The 24,454-nt window shown below is 38.3% G+C and overlaps 1 protein-coding gene across 1 annotated transcript; it reads right to left on the bottom strand.

Moving 5' to 3' along the window:
• Positions 1 to 5,292: 5,292 nt before the first annotated feature.
• LOC132334459 (uncharacterized) lies at positions 5,293 to 6,105 on the bottom strand. The gene has a single exon (XM_059860533.1). The coding sequence runs from the start codon at positions 6,103 to 6,105 to the stop codon at positions 5,293 to 5,295; it is 813 nt and encodes a 270-aa protein (XP_059716516.1).
• Positions 6,106 to 24,454: the final 18,349 nt, after the last annotated feature.

Genomic DNA, 24,454 nt, shown 5'->3' on the forward strand with positions numbered 1-24,454 from the left:
CTTTATTTCTTCCTCAGTAATGTGAGGATTATGCTATTTACCTTCTTAGAGAATTGTGAGGACAAATTCACTGAAGGTTTTAAGTGCTCAGAAAATGTCATGGAGGAGGTTGTGTAAGTACCCAGGAAAAAAAAATCAGTGGAATCAATCTATTAGGACATACTTAACAGTAGCTTACAATGGATGAGTATCCATTGCTTCACTGCTACTGGGCAATTACATTGCCAGTAAACCAAATTAGTCCATCTGTGGGTTATGTGTCTCTAGGATATTCAGTTAATTACATTACAGTATATTTTTACTCATGTGAAGCAGAAATACCTAGTGGTTAAAAGACTGAATAATGAATTCGGAGGTGTGACAGAGGTACAGCTCATGGCACAGCATCCTCATCCATCACACTGTCTTGTCTCCCTCAGCCAAGGCTCAGAAGGAGTTAAACACCATTCTTAGAACTTCATTACACACTTTGTGATTAACAGAAAGAGAGCTGGCATTGCCTCCCTGTAGATGAATGCTTTTTTATACGTGTCTGCAGCCTGGTTGAGTGATCAGCATGTGATAGAGAGCTTTATGTAGCAGGAAGAAGTGGGTTCTGTATCAGCATTCTGAGGCAGAATACCTCAGATCCTTTTAATTTGTCTTAAAATGTTCAGAAGTGGGTACTTAACAAGACAGTTGCATAACCAAAAGCTGAGATTTCTAAAAATGTTTATTGTGGCTTAAATGTGCATCAGTGTAGAGGTAATTAAAACAGTCAGAAGAAAATTTCTGACAAGCTGACATTTTCAAAACAAATAAAGATTCTCCAGATATTTATAACTTTGTGTCAAGGACAATTTATACTCCATGTCATATTACAATATTTAATTTGTTTTTGTTGTCATACTGTATTAACTCTAAAAGACTTTTAATATTTCAGCAGCTGCTGCGTTGCCCTAATCAGTACTGAGAAAACATTGAATAGTGAGTACACACAATATGCCCAACATGTATTTTGGGTTGCTCCCTGCTCACCCCTAGATGAGGTTCCTCTGCACCATGTTAGTTTCTGGAAGGAGCAGAATCCTCATCAATGAAACTTGGAGGAGCAGAGCAGGGAACAGCAGCTTTGGTTGGTGCTTCTAAGCATATCCAGTCATTTATGCCCATGGCCCTGACCTGCTGTGTGGGATGTGGAGTTAGATATGTTCAGAACATGCTGCTCTGAATGAGTAAAGGGACACAACTTGTCCCTCTCAGAAAAAAGAAAATTGTTCCCTAAATCATCGTGAATTGGGCCTGAATCGTGGGCTTGCAAGCAGATCAGAGCAATCATTTTGATTTTTATCTACTAAAATTCTCTATGCACACTCCAGGAATGGCCCAGGTTGTATTTAATTTGAACTTCTTACTGGTATTAGGAATTTGGAGAAAGTATGATTGCTATCTACCTTGCTTCTCATGTATATTGACATTAGAGTTGCTAATTTATACAGATGGCTCAGGGTCACATTTTGTTTAATTATATTAGTCCTGGTCATTACTGGTTTCTTAATGATTTAGAAAGTTCCATTTAGATATATCTGATTTCTCGTCTAATCTATTTCTCCTTGTGATGGCTATGAAATATTATACTTTATGGAGCAATAGAAGTGTACAGCATTCCAGGATAAGAATAGAATGGCAAATACCATAGAAAAGTTCTGATTATTATAGTACCACTAAGCCTTTTTGTTTGTTTGTTTCCCCTGCTAAGGGTTTTTTCAGTCCTCTAATTATCCAAATTCTGCAGTAGTACTAAAAATATGACACCAGCACTTGGATTGATAAATCGGAAATGACACATTTCAGGCCAGTGCTTTGAACTGGTACCAGAGGTTAAAACTATTAATAGTGAAGTGCCTTACTGAAATTGGACACCACTTGAAGCAAATTGATGTCATTGATTTGTAGGACAGGCTGTAGTGCTCAGCCTGTAGTGAATGTGAATGTATCTGTGTTAAGAGGATGCTGTCACCTTCATATTTTTAAAGACCAACCCAGACCATTCTCACTGTTAAATTTCAATTAAACAAATTTGGTTGGAAAAAATGTTCTATATGTCTTTTATCTACCCTCAGCTGCTGGCAAAACAAACTGGCTGTTCCATATTTGGCATTTATTAATAATATTTTGAATACCACTGCGCTTTTTAAGCTGAGTGTGGTGGAATTCTCATGTGGGATTATTAAATGAGTCGATTTGCATTCTAATGAGAACAAATGTTTGGGATTGCATTGTTAAAATGCTAAAACGGTGTGTGTATAATTATTTTGCAGCTTAGATTTGCAGAACTCATTTCCCCAAACTCTTTTTTTTAAATAACTAAAGAGACAGAGCATACTGACGGCTGGAGGGGAGGTGATTAGGGTAATTTAAACTGTTCACAAATGACTTTGCTACTGAATGAAAGCATTTCTTTGGCTTTGCTATGCTCCTTTCATTATCTTTAAGCGGCTGCAGTGTTGAGTCCCATAAGAAGCCTCACCAAGCTCTCTTTCCTTGTACACTTTCTCATTTGTATTGATTAATCATTTTGTAATTCCATTCTAGGTTGCCTTGCTCATCTTTAAGGCATGTGCTGCTTTTTCTTTACTTGTCTATCCTGTAACGGTTATGTTGTCTCTTCTAATACCTCAGCTTTATCACTGCAAGTCAAGCTTTAAAACATTAATCCCTTCATGCTTTAATTTCATATTCTATTATCAGAATGAATGCAAATACTGTTTCCTTTTTGCTCCTTTTTAATCATCTTCACTACAGCTTTTGCAAATGGTCCAAGAGTAAAGTAAGCTTTTTCTTGCAGTCAAAGTCAAAGATTTGTTCAGTTACTCTTTTCCTATATTCCTCCACAAGTATTGCCAAACAAGAATTGTTTACTGCAGGCTTCTGAGATGTTCTGCTGCTTTCTATTCACCATCTACGTGCACTGCAAAGCAGTGTTGTTTAAAATACTGCTTTCCTAAGAAAAAGCTCAGTGTTTCTCAGAATAAATTACTGTGATATACCACAGGGAGGTTTTGTAGAGTCTGGTCTTCCCTCCTACCCCCTCCAAGTTGTCGTTTCGTAGGCAATTGTGGTTGTGAGCTGTGGGCAGGGGCTGCTCTTTAACTCGCTGTGTGAGGCACCAGGCAACGCTGTGGCATTGTAAACTTATGTAAAATTCATCGAGAGAGAATTTAGCAGCTCCATAGTTAAGCTCAAGTTATACTCTTCAAGCAGGTTTTAAATCCTTGAGATTGACACAAACTTTCTCGAAGATCCCATCAGAAAACTTGTACCATTTTCAGTAGGAAGAATATGTGTGGAAGTTTCTAGCTAAAGGAATCATATATTCCGGCTGCAGTTTAGAAGCTTAAGTAATTTGCAAGCCTCTATACATTTTTTTCTGCTTGTTTGGAGTTTTTTTTCCAGGTCCATACCCTTCGTAATTGCAAAAATTGCAGGATCCCAGTTCTCTTTAAAGCATAATCCTTGAGTAATCCAAATGAATGCTCCTTTTTTCCTTTAGCAGTAGCATCTTTTGCCAAAAAAACACAAACAACCAACAACCTAAAAGTCTCATTCTCTTCAATTTTGCTAGGGAAAAAGGAAGATGCTGTGTCATGGGAGACAATTCTAAGCATTACATCAATTTCCTGCTAATCTTTGGGAAGGCCAGAAATATTCCTTTTCCTTCTCAGTGACTATTCTATTGTTTGTTTTGTAAAAAGCAGTCCTTTGAGTTAGAACAATTATATCAAAAATTTTTCTTGCAAAACTTAGCTGTGTTTCCAATTCTGTCTCCAACAAGCTTGCAATCAGTAATTGTGTGTAGGCTGAATAAAAGATTTGTTGGAACTTTGCAACTCTTGCTTTTATTGACTTATCTCTGTAAAAGCAGAATTTTCCCCTGCTTCTTGAGACTCAAGACTATCCCCCACGCTCTGTCTCCTGTGGTGCATGATTTGGTTTCCTATGCATGTGGAAACAGAAATGAGGTTTAGGTATGCTAGTTCTCCTTTCTAACAACCTCTCCACCAAAACAGAGCTGCTGTTGCTGCAGAAGGCTGGTGTCTTTCAGCACCAACAATAAATTTCTGAAGGAAATGAAAGGAAAATAACAAACATGCCATCTCACCCACCTTCATGTACACTGTAGTCATCAGAAATACTTAGTTTTCCCCCTCTGCATCTTGCTTACTGGTTTTAGCCATCCACATTGCACATGATTCATGCCAAACCTTCACGCTGAAGTTCACAGCCTTTATGTTTACAGAAAGAGACTCCCTATTTCTATGAAATTAGTGAGAAAAATTATGAATGTGTCTGCTTAATTATGGAAGAAGTAAATCCATTTTCTATGTTCTTATGGTAACAGGATAAAGCCATTAATCATTATTAAATCACGATGCTCATCAACACGTATTTACAGTTTAATTAAGAACTGTGCCCTCTAAACCTGCCAATTAATTATCAGAAGCACAAAAACCTCTCCACCTACAATCTGTTAAATCACTGGTTACCATGACCTTTTATTCTTTCAATATCTTCACAGCATCTTTTAAAATATGCTGCAGCTTTCCTTAGAGGCTTTAATGTTTAGGTATACAGCAAAAGAGTTACCAAACTTCAGAAGCTGGTGGTTTGTGTTATTTTTTAGAAGTTAGGTTGGTTTTAGATCCCTGGAGTTTTTGGCAGAGCCTAAAGAAACCTCAGCATTCCTAGCACAGTGTTGCACCATATTTATTCTAGTAGTCTCTGCTTTAATTAGTGCTATTCAGAAATTAGTGTTCTTTTACCTGTTCCTCCATTTTGTACTCAGCAAAGCAGGAATTGGCTGTCTACATGTGGAATTTTAGCATTTTTTTTTACCGCAGTGTAATTTAGAAAAGGTCTGATGTGGCCATGGTTCAGGTCAGTGAGTGCCTGCAGTGAGTCAGTGAGGGCTGACACCCAGCCCTGCTTCAGGCAGCACACGGCTGGGGGGCGATGTGTGAGCTGGGCGAGAGGCAGAAAAAAAGCATTTATATTGAAATTTTTGCAAATGTTATGCCTGACACTAAGTTGGCATTTATGGAACATTTCAGAGTTTAACACGTTCAACAGCAGCTGTTGGACGTCTCCTTCTAGAAGGTTCCTCCTGGAACTGTGGCAGCTTGCATCGCACCTGCTGCCTGAGGGAGCTCACTGAACCACAGCTATCCATGTCAGAAAGGCCTTTGGGATCACTGTTCTCCATGGAACCTTGACATTGCCAGCACCTCATGTCCCATTGAACATTAGTCAGTATCAAACAGTAATCACTGATGTGCCACTGAGTGCTGCTCCAGGCCTGGGAAATGTGTGTGGCAGAGTGAGCACAGGCCAGGGGAGCAGCGCTGAGGAGTGGCTACCATGGCAGGAGGGCTTGGGGACACCACGGGGACACTGAGAGCAGCTGTATCCCTGAGGAGGGCTTGGGGACACCACGGGGACACTGAGAGCAGCTGTATCCCTGAGGAGGGGTGGGGGACACCACGGGGACACGGAGGGCGGCTGTATCCCTGAGGAGGGGTGGGGGACACCACGGGGACGCAGAGGGCGGCTGTATCCCTGAGGAGGGGTGGGGGACACCACGGGGACGCAGAGGGCAGCTGTATCCCTGAGGAGGGGTGGGGAACACCATGGGGACACTGAGAGCAGCTGTGTCCCTGAGGAGGGGGATGTCCGTGGCGGGCTGTGCTGGGCAGTGGCCGAGCTCGGTGCGGCCCTGCGGGGCTGGCGTGGGGCCGAGCTCGGTGCGGCCTTGCGGGGCTGGCGCGGGGCCGAGCTCGGTGCGGCCCTGAGCAGGAGCCCCGGTGCCCCAGGAGCAGCCGCTGGCAGCGCTGTGCGGGCAGAGCTCCTGGCAAGATGCTGCAGCCTAAGAAGGAGAGCTTTAACAAGCTGTGCTCGGTGACCCTGCTGAGGGACTGCTGGGTACAGAGCTGAAAACCACCACTCGTAAATGCAGCCTGGGCTTTGCAGAGTGCTGTGGTCTGTGTTCCTTGCCCACACGGGTTGTTGTGCAGATGTGCTCTGGGGCTGCCGCTGGACAATTCTGCGGGTTCCAGCCGACAGTCTCATGAAGCAATAGCGGTGGAGGAGGAGGCTGCCCGCTGTTATTTCTGTGTTAGAAGGGAGTTCAGGGAGTTGTCTCGCTCTGTGTGTATCTTTTATAGACGTGTTTTATTTCTCTGAGTAGCCCTCGGTGGTGGCAGTAACAGGAATATCACTTCTCCTTTGAAGTTAGCCATGCAGAAACACTCTGGGGTATGACCCATGTATAGACTAATGCCCCTGGAGACACTTGTGTCTGTAGGGCTGTTTCATGATCTCGTGTTGTAAGTTTTGGCAGTATTATCAATACTTGTATTAGTAAAGAAAAGAATTACCACATTTTTGCTTGTATTTTCATATTTATGAAACAAATCACAGGTATGTTTAAAAAGGAATAAGAAAAATCCCACCAAAACTCACCTTGAATACCAAACATTTATTTTGCTGTAGGGTCCTGTTTGCACTATTCATAGTACATCCAAAGGGAATCCTTTCCTGTCCTGATTTTTCAGAACTATGAAGTTTTTAGGAGACATTTATTTTGTTTATAGTACAATTTACAGAACAGTGTTTCCATTTTATTTGGAAGTCTTTCGCATATGGACTTCTAACTTCTCCTAGAACAATAACTGAATGAAGAAAGAATAAAATGTGTAGTTTTGCTTATTTGTATTTGTTTACTAAGAACATAACACTGGCTTATCTACTTCAGTCTTGATGCCCATGAGGTGAGGTTTCCAGGGTTGTGCGCTTAACAAGGAGTACTGATACACAGAAAAATGTGCATGTGACTCCTTCATTTTTAAATTAAGGCGAGGGAGAATGAAACAGAGCTGTAAAATGGACAACAGGCTGAAAATAATTCAAGTCATGCACGTAGCCATACAGTGTATAACCATGAGAGGTGAAGAACATTGACGTTTTTGCCACTAGATGCAAGGATAGAGAGATATATGGCTGGTTTTAATTTTAATCTTACTAACATGCTGCAAAAACATTCTAGGAACCTGCTCAGAATGTTAACCACTTGCAATTACATCTATTTGCATGCTTCCATGTAGATGCAATTTAATTTCTGGGTGTCTACACCAGGACACACACATTCTACTTTGTTTTACTCAGGAATGTGAAACCTATTAGGCAATTCACAGGGATCATATCCTGTCTATGTAAAGCCAAATAAATAGCTCACTAGATGTTGGATTTGACATTATTTGCTGAAAAATACCTAGATGGTTTCTCTGTATCCTTCCATCCGTTATTTCTCCCATCCCTTGTGTCTCTTATACTTGGCTGCCTGTAATTTCTCTCTTGCTCCATACTTTTTGTTTCCCTAAGAATTGGGAATGGAGGGGAAAGAAAAAAGTAAAAGAAAAGGCTCCAAGGAGAATGTTCATATGGTAATAGCTTGGAAAAGAAAGACAAGCTTTCCATAGCTTGCATTTGAAATGTACCAAAACCACCACAAAGAGTAGAGATGCCAAACAAAGTGCTAAAAAGAACTTTTGAGCTTGGGAACTGAGCATACCTGATGGTCCTCATTTATCCACAACTTCAGGGCCTTTGCATACTTTTAGTCATGCCGTGTCCCAGGGCAAAAGCTGGAATTTGGATTGTGCTGCACTTGTGTGGTATTGGATTTGATTTAGGGTACCCCTGAATCTGAAGGGCATTTGGTAGCTAATCTGCCTCATGTTTTGGCATATTAGAAGTTTTGGATGTAGTTGACTTGTTCCCCTTCTGGAGGGTTATACTTTAGCAGTAAAAATAAAGGAGATGATGTGTTAGCATGCACAGCAAATACTAATGATATTAATAGCTTTAAAAGTGCTCTCGATCTTCCTGAAGAACAGTTCAAGATTATCTTCTCCACTGTCATTAAATTGTAGATTACGTGAGCTGGATACTGAAGTTAAATTAGAAAAATATGCTCTGACAGTATCCAGATCCCTAGAATTATGATATTTCATGGCCAATTTGAAGTCAGTGATACAAGGATTACTTCATAAAAATATTAAGCTTTGCTCCAGCATCCTAGATGAAAGCACATTTTTTCCAGTTTCAAGTAATAATTTATGCACAACAGTAAGTAACTTGTATTCAGATTTTATTGGTGTTTTGGGTTTGGGTTTATTTTTCCACAAGAGATGGGACTGAAGTGAATGTTAGGAAGCAAATAAAATCTTTTGGGTTTTGAGCAGTAGTGCTAAGACTACCCCAAGAACTGCTTTCCTAGCAGGGAGACTGCTGGGAACTCAAGTCATGTTTCAAGACCAGACTGTATTTCTGCAACGGGAACTCTGCCAGGTTATTAAAAAAATAATGCTTATCTGTAAACCAACATTAAACCTTTCTTTCTGGTGCTTTTAAAAAAATGACAAACCAATCTTTATAGGTCATGATAATACTCAGTGACAAAGTCCACTTTCACGTTAGGAGGCAGTGCAGGCTAAAGAATCAACGTGCAAAGTGAGAGATGGTGTCTTGGGCATGGCATTTGCAGTTATAATTTTTTTACAGGGATTATACTCTGTCCTATTCCTAGGCTGGTTTCCCAATGGAGCCCTCATTGAGGATGGAAAGGATTTATGTGTAAATCTGGCACACCTTCTCGCTTCCTGGCCGGTGAAAAGCATCTTGTTTGTGCCCTCTGTCCCCTGATTGTATTTGGTTCATACAATGCTCCAGATTTAATTGTGAAATTAGCATTAAAATCAAACCAAACGAGTCCTAACATAGGCACGCCCAGAGGTGATTATCCAATGCCAATATGGAAAATTTGTGTGTGGCACTTCAAGTGCCTTTCACGATGAGGGACAGGACTCATTCTATTTGTACCCAAAAAAGTATGAACAGGTTTGTCTGGGTGGGAATGGCTCACTTTTGGCATTGACAATTAATTTCATTATGCATACACAATCAAAACACTATGGTTCTAGAGAAAGGGCCCTGTGTTACGTTCAAGGGAAATAAATCCCACAAATTCCAGTATAGTTTTCCAGCCACCTGCAGCGAGTGTGTGCCCTGATCTGAACACTGGCAGGTTCAGGGGGATATTGCTCAGAGAAGCTAAACCTGTCAGAGTAGGTAGAATGGCCCAGATCTACCACAGATGTAATGAGACAAGCTAATCTAAAATTCAGATCTGTCAGTAAGTATTAGGTGGCATTTTTTTTATTCACCACCTATAAAATGTATAGGTATCACTATTAATTTAAGCTTGGAATAGATGAGCACAATGGTATTAAACAAATATTAGGGATATTTGTTATCCTGATAAACTGAAACAAGAAGCAAAGAACAATGTTGAAGAACAGAAGTTTCAATGCATGTATTGTTAAGAGAAAGGGAGAAAAAAATTATTAAAAAAATCCATAGTAACTTTGACATTGTTTTTCAAAGTACAGCTGGTAGAACTGTCTCATCTTGTGGGATGTGTGAGTATGCTGAAGGTCCCATGAGCACCCATCAGAAATGAAATAATTCCTGTCATTTTAACTCCCCAATCCTAGCTGCAAAAATGTGGAGGTATCTTTTGGGTCATGATGATTCCTTCTTTTCTTCTACTTCTTTGAAGGAAAAGTGACATTTTCTTAGTTCAGATTGCCCCCATTGCTGGCATGAAATGTCTGCATCTCTGAATGACAGAACTTCCATATTCAGTTTCTTACTCTTGATTTTCATGTTGCTCCAAAAGTTACCACAAATCACAGCAAAACACAACAGTCTCTTAAAGTAAAAAATATGTCTTAGGCAATTGTATTAGATTTTACTATGTAAAATATGGCTTTATATATTTTATTTTATGATATATGGGACTGTAGAAATAAGCCTTGGTTTAAAGTTATAAATACAGGGAGTACCATACAATAAGTTAGAAATTGTTCTATGATAAATAGCACAGAGCAGTAGGTGTGTTTGTGGCAGGTTATGCCTTCTAAGGTCTCTGAAGTTGTAGGGTGATATTAATATTTATCATGTCTTCACTCTTGTGTGTTCTCCTGAAAGTATCATAAGCTTGATAATTGTGACCTTTTTTTGTTAATACAGTCTATGAAATGAAATCCTTACCATTCTTTGGCCCTAAGGAATTTCTACCTGAGCTCAGTGTATGCAAACCACTTCATGACTGAGTTAGCAGCCAGCACAGCACGATGTCATGCATCTTTTTACAGTCACAAAGAAAACACACCTCATGTGAAAAGATGAATATATTGCTATTATATTCAAAGCCTAAAAGTCAAATTGCATGATTATTATTCCTGATGTGGATTTAGTTGTTACAGAAAACAGAAAAGATGAGTGCTACTGCACAGAAGGAGTTTCCATAAAGCAGTTAAAATTGTTCTGCACCCCACATGTCCTGTTTTGTAACCTTTTCCTTGTGATGTGCTCACCTTTTCCTTTCTCTTCTGGGTCCTTAGCTATTGGCTTCAGTATGGAGTGCTTATGGCAGGGAATGGGTTGACAAGTTTCAGCATTTTGGGTCTTTTCCTGGGAAGAAAATTATCATACTTTTGAATTTCTCAATTTATAGTTTACATCCTTCTTCTAATCTTAGTTGGCACTTAAATAGAAAGGGACAATTATCACAACTTCCAATAAATAAAAAATTACCAAGCTGGTAAAATATTATCCTTTAACTTTTTTCCCCTTAGTTGTAGGAAGAAATAAATAGGGGAAAGGATGCAACAAATTACATTTATTATTTGTTACAAATTATTTGTTGTGTTTTGTTTGTTTTTTTTTTTTCCTAAGGCCTAAATTTCATTATTGTTAGTTCTGAACACCATATTTTTCTGAATATGCATCACGTTCATTTTGGATTATTTAATTTAACTTCTTTCCAGATGAACTAGCTTTATTAAATGCTTGCCATGGATGAGCAAACAAAGTTTGTGCAGACTATAAATATCGATGATTAGTCTTATACAGTATTTTGTAATCTAAGGTTTGACAGTTATGTGTAATGTTTTCATCTGAGCTGGGGAAGACTCTGTGGGGAGGGGAGCGGACTGGGGTGGGGGGAGGGAACAGCTTGATATCCATTAGTGAAACAGAACCAGAATTCCAGCTCCTCCAAATAAAAAACACATTACAGTCATACCCTGGTAGAGGTCACACCTGAGGATGAACCTCCAAGAATCTCTAGAAAATGTGCTCTAGTGTTAATTGTGAGAGATTGAATTCTTCCCTTCTTCTCAAGTGCCAGGTTTTTAAGGTGATTTCCAGACTTTGACAGATTATATTTCTAGAGTTTTATATTCATCAAATACTGCTTTATTAATAATTTGAAAAAGAAATTACTAAGTGAAACACAAACAAAGAGGTTGGGGTTTGTTTCTGCAATTAAATGTTATGCCTGAAGTTCCCACTTAATCAGTTGTAGTCATGAGTCTTAAACAGTCTGAAAGCTTTTCAATTTGATTTAAAAGATTGATGTTGATTGTTTCATTTTGAGACGTTTTTATCTGGAATTTTTATCTAGCTATTGGAATGAATGCCACAAATATTACAGCAGCTGTATTGACCACTTTGTTTTGATTTATTTATTGGTGATTTTTTTTATCTGAAATTGAAAGGTGCATTTTGAAGCTCTAATTAACTTTTGTGTTCTGAGAAAGTGGAAGTGGCTCTTCTATGAAGCAGATATAATCTCAGCTGTGCAATGAGAAGACTTGCAAGCTGAGTATGATGCAAGGCTTAGGCTTCTTAAAAGTTGTTTAAGATTTAATTACAGTGTTCCCAGAGGAAAACCTAAGGTTGTTTGACTTCATATGTTTGATTTCACCTCTGTTTTTGTAATGTATTTCAAGGGTATAAATAAAAGATAAGCAACTTTTGTTTTTGAATAAATAAATTAGAGACTTTCTGAAAATACAGTTATTAAATGAACTCGATGTTTTTAACCCAGCATTAGATGATGTCATTGTCACTTAATACTCAGCACTGACTGGTGCTAAACAAACACATCTTTGCTTTAAGAAACAACCCCCCAAGACCAACAATACCATCCTTTTTGGGATAGTGGGGGAGCAAGGAAATGGCATCTCTATCATAATCTGAGACAAAGTAATCCATTACCAGGCATTATCTGGAATTTTGGGTCAGGTTAAAACCAGTGAACCCATTTAGCAGCAAAGTGCTGGGAGTACAACACTGCTTACAGTAACAATGAAATGCAAGAGAGCATCCAACTCTTGGGTTGGGTTGGGCTTTTTTTAAATACTCATTGGAAAAATGTGGTGGGAAACAAAACCATGACCTGGCTCAAGGGAATTCTTTGGATTCCTCACTCCAAGACAGGTGAAGGGATCAAGGGCAGTGCTACCAGTGTGCTGCATTTTGAGTGCTACTGAGTAACTTTGACTATGATGCTGAAAATGTTCCTTGTGTTTGTTTTTGAGATTGAGCAAAAGGGAATGCAAAAAACCTCTGCTAAATCTGAGAGGACTGTTTCAGACAATGCAAATGCTCTTAAGGAAATGCAATATCCTTGTTATAGTGGAAACTGTGAGGCAGGATAGAAATGTAAAATACATATTCATAAAGGGACTGAGACATGCACATTCTGAATTATGATGGGAAAGTTAGTAGCCAGACTCCTGTTTGGAACAGTGCAGTGTCCAAGCTCCTAAATTACAGCAGCTCCTTTTGGCCTATTGGAGCATTTTGTGTTCAGAAAACAGCACCTCATGTCATGAGGGTGATGTGGATAAACAAGAATGAGGCTGTGCTAGAAAGTTATTTCTGCCATGGCAGTAAGGGCAGATGCAGAATACATGGCATTTAGCTCAGAATAGTATATAATTGCACTAGATCACTATCCATCAGCAAGTTTTGATGTTTTTTTGCCAGGTACCATAACCTAGGATATTCTTATACTTGAGACTAGAAGCTGTTTTTTTCACCCCTTCATAAATATATCCCTCATTTGCATTATCATCTAGTTCTCTAAATGTCATTTTTTAAATATGAATTTATTAAATGTCAGTTGAGCAGAGTAATTTGAATAGTTATTTTCCCCACTATTATTCTGTTGCTGCTATCCTATTATTAAGGATATTTTAACTGCTGATTGCTTATATTACTGATTGGAACCTTTGTTTGTTGTTAAAAACAAGCTGGGACGTTATTTTATGTGGCCTGATTTTTCTTTTTCTCCATTAGAAGCCAGTGCAGACAATGGAATATAATTGCAAAATCATAGTGCAAATTCCACTTTGTTGAGAGGCATTTTTGTCTTATGCTGAAGATAATTCCCACCTTCTTTCTACCTCGAGCTGGATTTGGGTTTTCTTTTCATAGCTCTTTATTTCATCTCATCAGAAGATTTCCAGAAAAGATTCAGTTAATTGCAGCTACAATTGTCACTGTGAAATTATCAATCTTCTGCAAAATCTTGTTCTCTAATTAATGTTGTAGCATATGCACATTAATCGATGTGCTGCTTCTGCTCTCTAATGAGACAGAGGCTTGAAATGCTTTTTAAGAAACAATAATAAACTGACTGCTGTGCAGGAAGTTATCAGGTTGTAAATAAGGTTCTGGTAGCTTTTGTAATCATTGCCATCCTTCAACTCTTACATTGTCAGTGGTTTTACTCATCACGCCTTTAGAGTCAGACACTGGGGATTTAATGCATATTTGAAATTTGGCAGCTGTTTACCTTCAACTAAATGAGAAAGCAAATATGACTAGAAAATAACTTATTTCTAACTTTTGTTTAAAAAAAAAAGCAATAAAGCAGGGGACTGTAAATTCCGTATGAGTGTGTGATTCGCAATGTTCTGCTTGCAGTGACATCTAGTGGTGCAGGTTCTCTGGACTAAGTGGGAGAACCCAGCACTAACACAGGAAAACGTGATGAGAAAAAAAAGCACATGAAAATTAATTAATTAAATCTCTGATTATAGGAAGACATAAATTACTTTAAACAGGCATGTCTTGAAAGTCCTTTGAAAGTAAAAGAGAACTTGTAATGATGTGTGTTTCATGAAATCCATGCTCTATTTTTTCCCATCATCTTTCTCATCACTAAACAAACCATAAGAAGCACTGCTTTTGCTCGAGGTAGAAACTGTGCTATTTTTGAAAAGTAGCAGTGCCAGACAAGTAGGTATGAGTACCTCTCATATGGGCAAAGGGAATGAAACTGAAACAAAAAAAAAATTGCTTTCCTGTCCCTTCTCACAGTCACCAAGATGCTCTGATGCTCCATTCAAGCTTGAATTTTAAAAGCCTTGCTCTGAAACAGGAAAAGTATTTATGTAGGGGTTGGCTGATTGCAGTAGCTTGGTCCCATCCAACTCAAGGCCACAGGTCACACCCATGATGGGTTGTCTGGTATTTTTAGAAACTGTTATGTGATGATCAGGTTTAGGAAATGAGGATGATTTCTAGTTCATTTGGCTCGAGTTTTTGGTGGAAATCTGATCAGCAGTGAAGAGTCAAGAAAGTGCCACACACTGATGAGTTTCCCCAGGCTTAGCCAGGCAAACAGCTTATGTTAAATGAAGCAGCCAACTTTCTAGATGGATTTTCTGTATTCTTTTGAAAGATCATTTAATCCCTTCCCCCTCTCCTCCCCCACATTTTTTTTTTTTTTATTATGGTGAAACCTGATACATATTTCTCTATGATGTTTAGAGAAGTAGGAACCCACATTCCAAATAACATTTTTCTTTTCATTTGCATCAAAAAACCTAAAACGACTTTCCATAAAATTCAATATATGCTTAGATTTTATTTTTTTTCCCAAAATTAATCACTATTGAATAGGTTAGCTCTTCTCAAACTTTGCTTTTTCTAAATAAAACCAGTGTGGATGAAGAGGCAATATTCATTCTAAACAGTTTTATTGATTATCCAAGAGAATTTTTTCAACTATCCAAAGTGCCTGGAATAATCTAGGATTTGTTTAAGTGGTCATTGCTTGTTAGAACTGCATCTGGTGTATCCATCTACTGAAATATTGTTAATGTTTTGTGGATCACTATTAGTGAAATACAGGACATTGAACTCCACATTTGACAGAAGCATTACTAGGAATTATGAAAAACAAATTAATTTTAAAAAGCCTAAATCAAATATATGTTACCTCTTAAGCCTGCAGAAAGATATAAGCAATTTTGAAGTGAATCTGATAAAAAAAGAGAAATTTCACTAAAAGTCTTTCACTTTGGAGTACAACTACATTTTCCATTTCTGAGACTCAAGCATTTCCCCTCCCTCACTTCTGTTCCATGTGCTCAGTGTTGTCTTCCTTCTGACACAGCTCTGACAGTTTTGAAGGACTTGGCTAAGCACAGCTGTGGTTGGACACAGACTAACATAAGTGTCACCCTGTGGGTTTTCTTTGGTGGTGGGAATAGCAAGGAAAGACCTGAGGAATATGTGTGAATTTATATCCTTTACTGTGGGAGAAACATTGATATCCTTCACTGTGCACTATGAGGTATTTGAAACTGATCTTAATGAAAACAGAGATTTAATCTTTAGAAGAAGTGCTTGACCATTGCCTATCAAAAAGTAAATATGTATGTGCTTAGGAAAGACTGAGAGAATTCCTTCTTCCCATTTTCTAAACAGATTTTTCTTTCAGAATTGGCCATTTGCTCCTGCTGTGGATGCCTCAAAGTGATACTCACTTTGAGCTTTGTGCTGGGTACTGCTGAGCTTCATTAATGATTGGGTTCATGATTGGCCTCTCACTATAACAAGGAAAGGGAAATAGTTTTCTTAGGCAGTGAAAAAAAGCAGCACTTCTTGTTAACGTAAAAGTTATTTATAATAAGTCTCTGCATTATTTGACTAGTTCTTAGTGCTCAAGACCTTTCCACACACAGCCAAAGGAAAGTTTAGGAGAATGTGTAAACTGGTCCCCAAACTCACAAAAATTGAGAGTGGTCAAGACTCATTGACAGGTGTTGCTAAGATTAGTTTCTCTGGAGCTGTGCTCTGATAAACAAGCTTGGCTCAGGTTTCCTTGAAAAAAACCCTGTGCATTTTAAAAACTGTAGTCTGCTGGGCTTTGACATCCATTCTCTCCACATTTACAGCTGGACTCCAGCAGATATCAAGGTCTCCCAGCTGCTCAATAGAGCCGTCTCTTCTCACTGGACTCCTTTGAAAAGCATGGTGGAAAGAGAAGGGGGAAAACCCCCTAATTTGACATGCCAGAAAATTAAAATAAAAGAGGTGGGGAAGAAGCAGTGGAGTTCTGGTAACTGAAATCTGTGGGAATTGCATGTTTGGTTCCAGGAGCACAGCTGTGCCTTAGGAGTCTGGGTTACCAGGAACTCATTAAAGTAATATACAAATATTGACTGCTACCGGGGGCAACAGCTGTGAAACCACACTTGGAAATTCAATAAAAGTAGCTTTGTGCTCTAAGGCTTATGCAATAAGTATCATGGAAAAATGCATTTGAACCAAAGTACAGTTTTTGATGCTTTTGATATTGAAACAGCTCTGTATATGTTTTATCAGTGGCATTGATAATTAGAAGTAGTGCTCACAACTGTGCTTTTGGAATGCATCAAGGCACACCACAGGAAATTGTCAGTTCTAAGTTCACTTATATTTCTGCTAATAATTGCAAGAGTTGTAATTAATAGTAGAACTGAGAGTGGTAGGAGAGAATCTGTGGATCTGTGGTTAGAAATTTCATTTGGTCATTTTTCAAACTGTATGACATTCACTTCAACAGTGTGAAATCCCAAATGCTACTTGATATTAGATCACATCTGTATCTACAGCCCACATGGCTGTTCAAAATTTCAATTAAATCCTTTCTCAGGTAGACAGTGTTAAGGCTGCTGATTTACTTTGTTCTGTGTTCTTCAGCTACTTTACCTCCAAGGTCTCATTTTGTGTTTCAGTGTCAAAATGTTTACTTCCTTTAGAAAACTGCAAAGTACTTGCATGTCTTTCAATTGTACCCTGAACAGAACAGCAGCAGGAAAATCAATAGGGAGTCATTCTGTCCAACACTTCAAGAACCAATACTGAACAATTTATCTTCTTCCTTTGTTCGGTGATACAGAAATAAGTGATATCAAAGATAAAATGTAATATATTTGCACATTCAGGAATCTGCAGAATTTTTTTAATTGTAATTTTGTAATGTATTTGGATCAAACTCTGCTTTGGTAACACTTGTGCAAATCTACCAAAATTAACTAATTGCATTATGTTGTTTGCTTTCACATATGTTTTACATCTTGACAACAGCTGATACTGTTGTAAAAAGTGTAAGGTTTACCTTTGAACTGTGAAGTGATTAGCACAGTGCATTTGGGTGTTTCATGCTCCATAATTTGCAAAATGCAAAGGCCTATCGTTAAAATTGCTGGATTAAAATTAACAGTTAATAATAAACACATTTGGAAATAACTTCCTAGATAAATAGCTATAAGAAGACAGACTGAGCTATGAAAGATAATGAAGCTTGATCTTTTTTTTTCAAAAAAACCAAAAAAACACCCCAAAATCCCAAGATATTCCATTCCTGATCAGAAGGTAACCCATACTACTTTTTTCAGTATTACAAACTTACATAAATTAGAATATATTTTAATATAGGTTATAAAGCATGAATTTAAAATACTTTAAAATATAAATTCGCAGAAAAGGTTTCAGGAAAGATCTCATGATTTAAACAAGCTTAAATAGACAAGTGCAAATCAAGGTTGAAATGAAAGAGTTTGGTATTCCTAGCATGTAGCTACATATCATTGTTTGCTTTGTTATGTTGTTGGAGTGTTTTCCTTTGGTTCCTGAAATCAGCTGGCATTGCAAACTGCCCTCCCTATCCTACAGGAGCATTCATGGCTCTGCCTCTCATGGTGCCTTTCCTGATCAAAAGAGAGTGTGAAGCTACATATGTTCAACTGGAATAAACAGTTCTGGTCTATTCACAAATCACAATAAACGTGTGTCTAGAGAGAAGTATAGAATTTCATTCATATACCCACCTGCCTTGATGGGATGATTTCAGTTATGTGTTTTCTCACTCTTTTTCCTTTGCTACTTTTTTTTTTTTAATAAAAAGTAACACATTTTCTCTTAAAGAAAAGGGAAAAGCATTAACAAAACAGATGCTAGCTGCTTCCAAGGCACTTTGAAAACCTGATTATCAATCTATAAGGGTTCTTTGAGCTAGATTGTGGATCTGTTTACTGAAGTCTTTAAAGTTTCTCCTTTACTTTATCTGACCTGTCTGTGGTCCTAATGATCCAAGAAGGTACCAAATAATAATGAAACATGAGGGTCAGGAAATTAGACCATCACAAAAATATCATCATCTGTTCAGAATAGACAAAAAGCAATAAACTGATTTTTTACTTTAATTTCTAGACAAAAGTGATAAATATTTAAAATATGTTAAAGAACATATGAGCTTAACTGCATATTTCCCTGGACAACCTGCCAAAGCAAACAGTTTGCAGTATTTCCTGAAATAATGTGTCTTAATACAAACAGTCCACAGTGCTGGGTCCATGGTTTTGCAGTTGATGGGAGGTACTGTGATATTCATAAAATAAATCCCCCTGAAGTATAAAGTGATACAAAAAAGGCAGCCTTTTACAGGCAAATCCCCTGCGCTTAGTTAGAACATCAAATATTTTCTGAGGCACTCCAGTAAGAATTAGGCTGTCTCCAGATGTTTTGGTACAGTGAATGCTGAGGCTCAAATTCACTTCTAATGAACTGTATTTTAATGTCAGTCTCTCCTGTCTACTTAAATGACAAAGAGCTCATCTGACTTTGTAATGAATTGCACAACTGTATCATTTATTGAGCCTCTGCCTTAGTGTTGTACTGGTCCATGATAACATTGGTTGGCAGTCTAAGTAAATTGCATTGAAGGTTTATTTCCAAAGCTCCAGAACTTGAAGAAATGACACCCAACACAGCAGAAGCTGAAATTTCTACTGAGGAGAACTAAAATCTAGGTGGAGATGGGTTAAAAGGGTGAAAAAATTATAAATTTGGGCATGGCTATACATGAGGAAATATCCTGCTAAAAATCTAATCATAAACAAACCAGGCAATATCTGCTTCAGACAGTAACCAAGTCTGACTGGACTGTATGTGTGCTTGTTGGGAGTGTGTAAAAGTGTAGGTGGTCAAGCTGATGTCTAAATCAAATGGCTTTTTAATAAAGGCATGTGAGAATTAAAGAAATGCGGTACTAGTAGTTTGGTACATAAGAAGTCTAAGATATATATATATATGTAATAAAGTAGCAGTAAGGAACACAGGATGTACTGAGATGTACATAAAAAATTAAATGCTGTCAGTACATTGCCTAAGTAGCAATATTTGCTATGTAGGAGAAAGAGAGAGCTTGCAAGGCAGTCATAAAAAGATGGATGGATGGATGCATAGAGTGAGGACTGACAAATTATAAAATGAGGCAGAATCTACCTTGTACTTTCAAAGTGCCAAACTAGAAATCAATAGCGTTGTATATTTTGGAAGTAAGGAGGCACAGGAGCAGGCCAATCAATGGTCAATGTTTATGAAAGACTGGAAGGAACAAGTATGAAGTTTTGCCTCTAGGCGCATGCTCAGGAGTGAAGCAGATACTGGAAGAAAATGCTGATTGAGGAACCTCTCTGAGATGAACAGCTAGTGAGATGTGCCTTTTCATCTGGCCCTGTTAATAATGAAAGATGTACACCCAAACCTTTCTACTTTTTTCTAGTGACATTTCTAGTGACCACTAGCTCACCTTTTCAGATGTTGTAAGTGATCATGGTCCCAGCTGGGAAGGAGCCCCTTCTTACAGAGTTAGACATTTACTTTCTGTGTTTGCTTCTGTTTCTTGTAGGTCAAGCCTTCTTCTTCCTCTGGAACAGGACTCTGATTTCTCACTCTAGCTCACTCTAGTACTATGTGTTATTCAAACTAAATTAACAGTAATGTAGGAAACTTATCAAAATGAGTTTCATTTTATTCAAGCTGAATATGAAGCAGTGGCAATCATGAAAGGAGGTGAAGTGTTTGTCCCATCTGGCATTTCTGTTGAAAGCTGCATTGATTGAAATGTCCTGAGTGAGCGTTTGTAGCAACGTTTCCACTTAAAGGTATTTCAAAACAGTATTTTCTCTCTTCAGTCCCACAAGACCAGAGATTAATACCAGATTTATAAGACAAGATTAATACCAGATTTACCTTTCTTTTCTCCATGTGTACACTGTGTTGTACAGGCAGTGGGGGCTCTGCTGGCTGTGGGTGTTTAAAGCCCTGCTTGAATCCCTCTGGAATCAGTGTTGCTGGAACTTATGCAGAGAAAACATCCCAAGTGCAGTGAATGCTCTAGGTAAACATTTAATAAAACTGTCATGCTTCTACTGCTTTTTAGATCTCAGGCAACATTGGAAAGGAAAATCTTTGTGGCTTTTAGGCATATAAAAATGTCTGAGAATATAAACTGACTTGAATTTTGGAGAAGTACAAATTAAAAAAAATGTCTCCAGGGAATTTTCTGTACAATTTAAGGCACACTTCCATCAACTGCAACATGAATGTCTCTTTGGGTGTCCTGCCTGACACCTTGTAACAAGGAATGCCAAATCAGAATGCATTTCCTACACAGGGTACTGGATAATCTGTGACCCTGAAGTGGGCACTGGGACTAAGCTGGAACTACCAAATGATTTGGTTTAGGCCTAATCATCCAGCAAACAATCCTTGAGATTCTGCACAGGGTCCGAAGGAGTCTTCAGCTGCCAGCAGACTGACTTTTGGGGCCTGGAAGCAGGCCTGGAAGCTGTACTTGGGATTCAGAGCTGTGAGCAGAGGTAAAGGGCTCCTATTCTCCACCATTCCAGAAGGGCTGGATGTTGTGATGCCTGCTTTGTAATCCTTTTGAGACTTGGATCCTGCACAGAAGATGTTTCCATTTGTCCATTTGGGGAGAGGTGATGTGTCATAAAGAGTTCTTTCAGCTTCCTTAGGGGAAGGTCCTTTCCATCAGATAGGTCAGTGTTTTGGGCTGCCTAGGTGCACATGCCAGCAGCTGTCTGGAGCCCAGCAGGAAGCATGGTTATGCAGGAACATCTTTTGAGGATATTCTAATTCAGCTAAGGATTTGATGGTTTTAGCTGCAAAATAGAACTTTGAGTTAAGAACAGCAAAAGCATCATTGCACAGAACCTTGGTGTTTACTGGGGGGCTCAGGGAGCAGGGAGAAAGTGGTGCCAGATGAAGGATCTGTACAACAGTAGCATTTTGGAAAACTGAAATGATAGTGCGCTAGCATCCAGAAATGTTTCCTGTCTGTAGCTTTGGTTGGCTGAATGTACATCCACTGAGGCTGACTCTCCCTTTCCTACTATGGCATGGTCATTTCTGAATGCAATGGACATGAACAATGATGAAAACTGCAGGATGCAGAGGCCATTTAATCAGAGTAGTGAATCCAGATCTCCAAACCCTGCATGTCTTTGCTCAGTAGCTTCTGCTTTTTTATGTTAAGTAATTTTTTAGTGAGTTCTATCTGCATGCATTTTCCTTATGCTTGTAAATGTTCTGAGGGGGAAACAATAAATGGTGATTAAATTTTGAACAGTTACATGCCAGAGAACACAACATCTACAACTACTTAGAAATCTCTCAGTTGCAGAAGCCTAAAGGAAATAGAAATAGCTTTTTTTTTTTCTACCTATGTTTATTTCCCATCTTGTATTACTTTTATTAAATTTGTATCTAAAATTCAGTTGCCCATTCAGTAAATGCTATTATTAGTCAGTTCTTAGTATAAATATTGATTTACTCTGACAGAGAAGAGAATCAGTTTCTTCAACCTATGTGAAAATGCTCAGTAGAAGATTTTATTCTGTAAGCTTGTGCTCTTTGTGTGCCTTTGAAATGTGTTATACATGGTAAGTGAACCAGGGACACTTAAGCAGTGAAAGCAGTTGCTTTATTTCAACACTTAATATCTTCCAGAGTATCCTGTTACCAGCACCAGTAAATATGTCATGCTGAATGCAAACTCCCCAGCTATCTTCAATTGAATAAACAAAAGCTGAGTAAATAAGGCTGTGAAAAACAATAGTCTGCTCTGTTCTCTGAGTGTCCTGGTATATTCATTAGATGCAAAAGGAAGCTAAAAATGCTGTATCTAGTACTGTAGGGGGAAAATAAAACTACAAAAGGATATAGTGCTCTGTATTTTATTCCATTCACATTCCAATTAACCTTGGAGGTTGTTTTTGAGAGCTGTACTCTTTATCTTATATTGCCACCAAGTTAAAGGAAGTGAATAAGGGTTGCTGTGCAGCTGGGCTCTTTCTTCTGTCATGTGCTGTAGTTTCACTTTCACAAGATTTAGTGTAAGGTCTTCTTCAGCGGAGGACTACATTTTCTGCAGCAGCAAGGCAGGTTTTCTTCTTACCCAGGCAGGATGCCTCATGGAGAGATACCATATGGGGAGTGCATATTTTTATCAGGCTCTGAGCCTATTCCAAACTTGTGGAAATCAGATGTGGAGGGAGTGGCTCTTTGACTTAGAACTGAGGGCCTCTTCACTGCTCAGTCAATGAACCTTTAGCACTTTCTGTCATAAGTAGTTTGCTACAGTCTCCCAAAGTAAAACTTTGGATTGTTAGTTTGAGTTGGTTTTGGTTGGTTTAGGTTTAGTGACATTTTCTTTTGAATATTTTAAGACAATTCAGTTTATTGTGATCTTCTGTCCAAGAGATAACTATGGACTCACTCCAATGGCTTCAGAGACTGGTACATAAAGTATGAGTGGCTTTATCTCATGGCTTCAGCATTCTGGTCTGTAACATCATCCCTCATGGCTATTGCACACAGTGGGGCTGGGGAGAGGCTCTCATCTGCTTCAGTTTCTAATTCTTTTTTCTTTCTTTAATTCATTCTTTGTACTTTCCTCAGTTATCCATGTTGCATGTCACGGGTTAATGCTCTATTTGTGTTTTTGTACACTTCAATCCAATGTCCCATCTTTATGTCTGATACTTTATATTTCCAGTGTACCTTTACCTGTGGTGCTTTTTGTAAACTGTTTAACACTTTGGATCCAGGTTTGCTGCTTCTTTTATCTTCTGTTTAATCTGAGTTTTCCTATTTGCTTTGCTAGCAAACACAACTAACTTTTTCAGGTCTCTTTTTCCTCTGTTCTTGTTTTCTATATTGGATTTGACCTGTGAGTGTAGCAAGATGATCTTGACTCCAGCTCAGTCTTTACTCCAAAGGAAGCATTGCTGGATTCATAGCCTGGTTGTGTACCTGTTGCTGGTAGCACTTTCCCATTAGTTTTGTTACTTTCCTGTGGATTTGAATCAAACCCATCCTCATTTTAAAATAACATTCTTAACAGACTTTATTTTAAACATCCAAAGAGCTTAGTTTTTCCAGTGATTTACTAATTCTCCGTGTATAACTGTTGGACTAATTAAAGATACTATTTCTAAGTGAAAGTGTGATCTGCCTACTTACAGAACACCATGGCAAAGCATGCTGTGATATAAATGTACAGCACTAGATGCAATTTTAGTAGTGTGAATAAATACATTTAAGGGAATGTAAGAGTCCTTATTTTTAACATTTTTACATCAAATTGCTAAAATTATTGCACTTATATCTACAATATTGCAATTTCAGTGAAGTAAGTGAAAAAAAGTGTATGTGCTGACGTATTTTACATACATTTAATGGGGAAACTAAAGTGTGAATGAGTTCATTTGCTGCAACTGGTGAAAGCAGAATTGTACAGCAGAAAAAAAGGGAAAATGCCTTTCTTAGTCCGATAATTCTTTGAAGGGATTACATTTTCAAGAGGAGAATATGTAATATAATACAGAAAGATTAGAAAATGCTGCATGAAAGGTAGCAATGCATTCCTACTTCCACATATATGCCTGGACAAAGTGAATGAATTTAAAGGTAACCCCGTGCCGCAAACCAGTTAATTTCTGAATAAATGGAGAAGTATTGAGTGTATTTATTTTCATAGATTGATATGTGATTGATTTTAAAGTTTACAGCTTCCAAAAGGGAAGTAATTTTGAGAACAGTCTTGTGTAAGGTGAGAACTTGTTACACACCCTAAGTGGGTGTCTGTACAGGCAGGAGTGTGCACACCATAGGTTGTGTTTGCTGAAGAAAGGACTGAGTACAAGCACTTCAGTTAGCAACTTATCTACAGACAACTAACTTAGTCTGCATAAAATAACAACATTATTTAACAGTGAGGAGGATACAAACTGGCTGCAGTTAAACCTGAAGTAACCTTTATGCATGTTTTTATTTGTCTGTGCTTGTTTCTTGTTTCGCTGCTTTGTTTCAGGAAAAAGAATTCTAAAGTGCCATTGATGTCTCATTGTATTTTATCAGG

Source organism: Haemorhous mexicanus, chromosome 15 (assembly GCF_027477595.1).
Source record: "Haemorhous mexicanus isolate bHaeMex1 chromosome 15, bHaeMex1.pri, whole genome shotgun sequence".
NCBI lineage: Eukaryota > Metazoa > Chordata > Aves > Passeriformes > Fringillidae > Haemorhous > Haemorhous mexicanus.

Coding starts and splice junctions, on each gene's coding strand:
- LOC132334459 (XM_059860533.1), bottom strand. CDS start 6,105: ATGAGACTGTCGGCTGGAACCCGCAGAATTGTCCAGCGGCAGCCCCAG.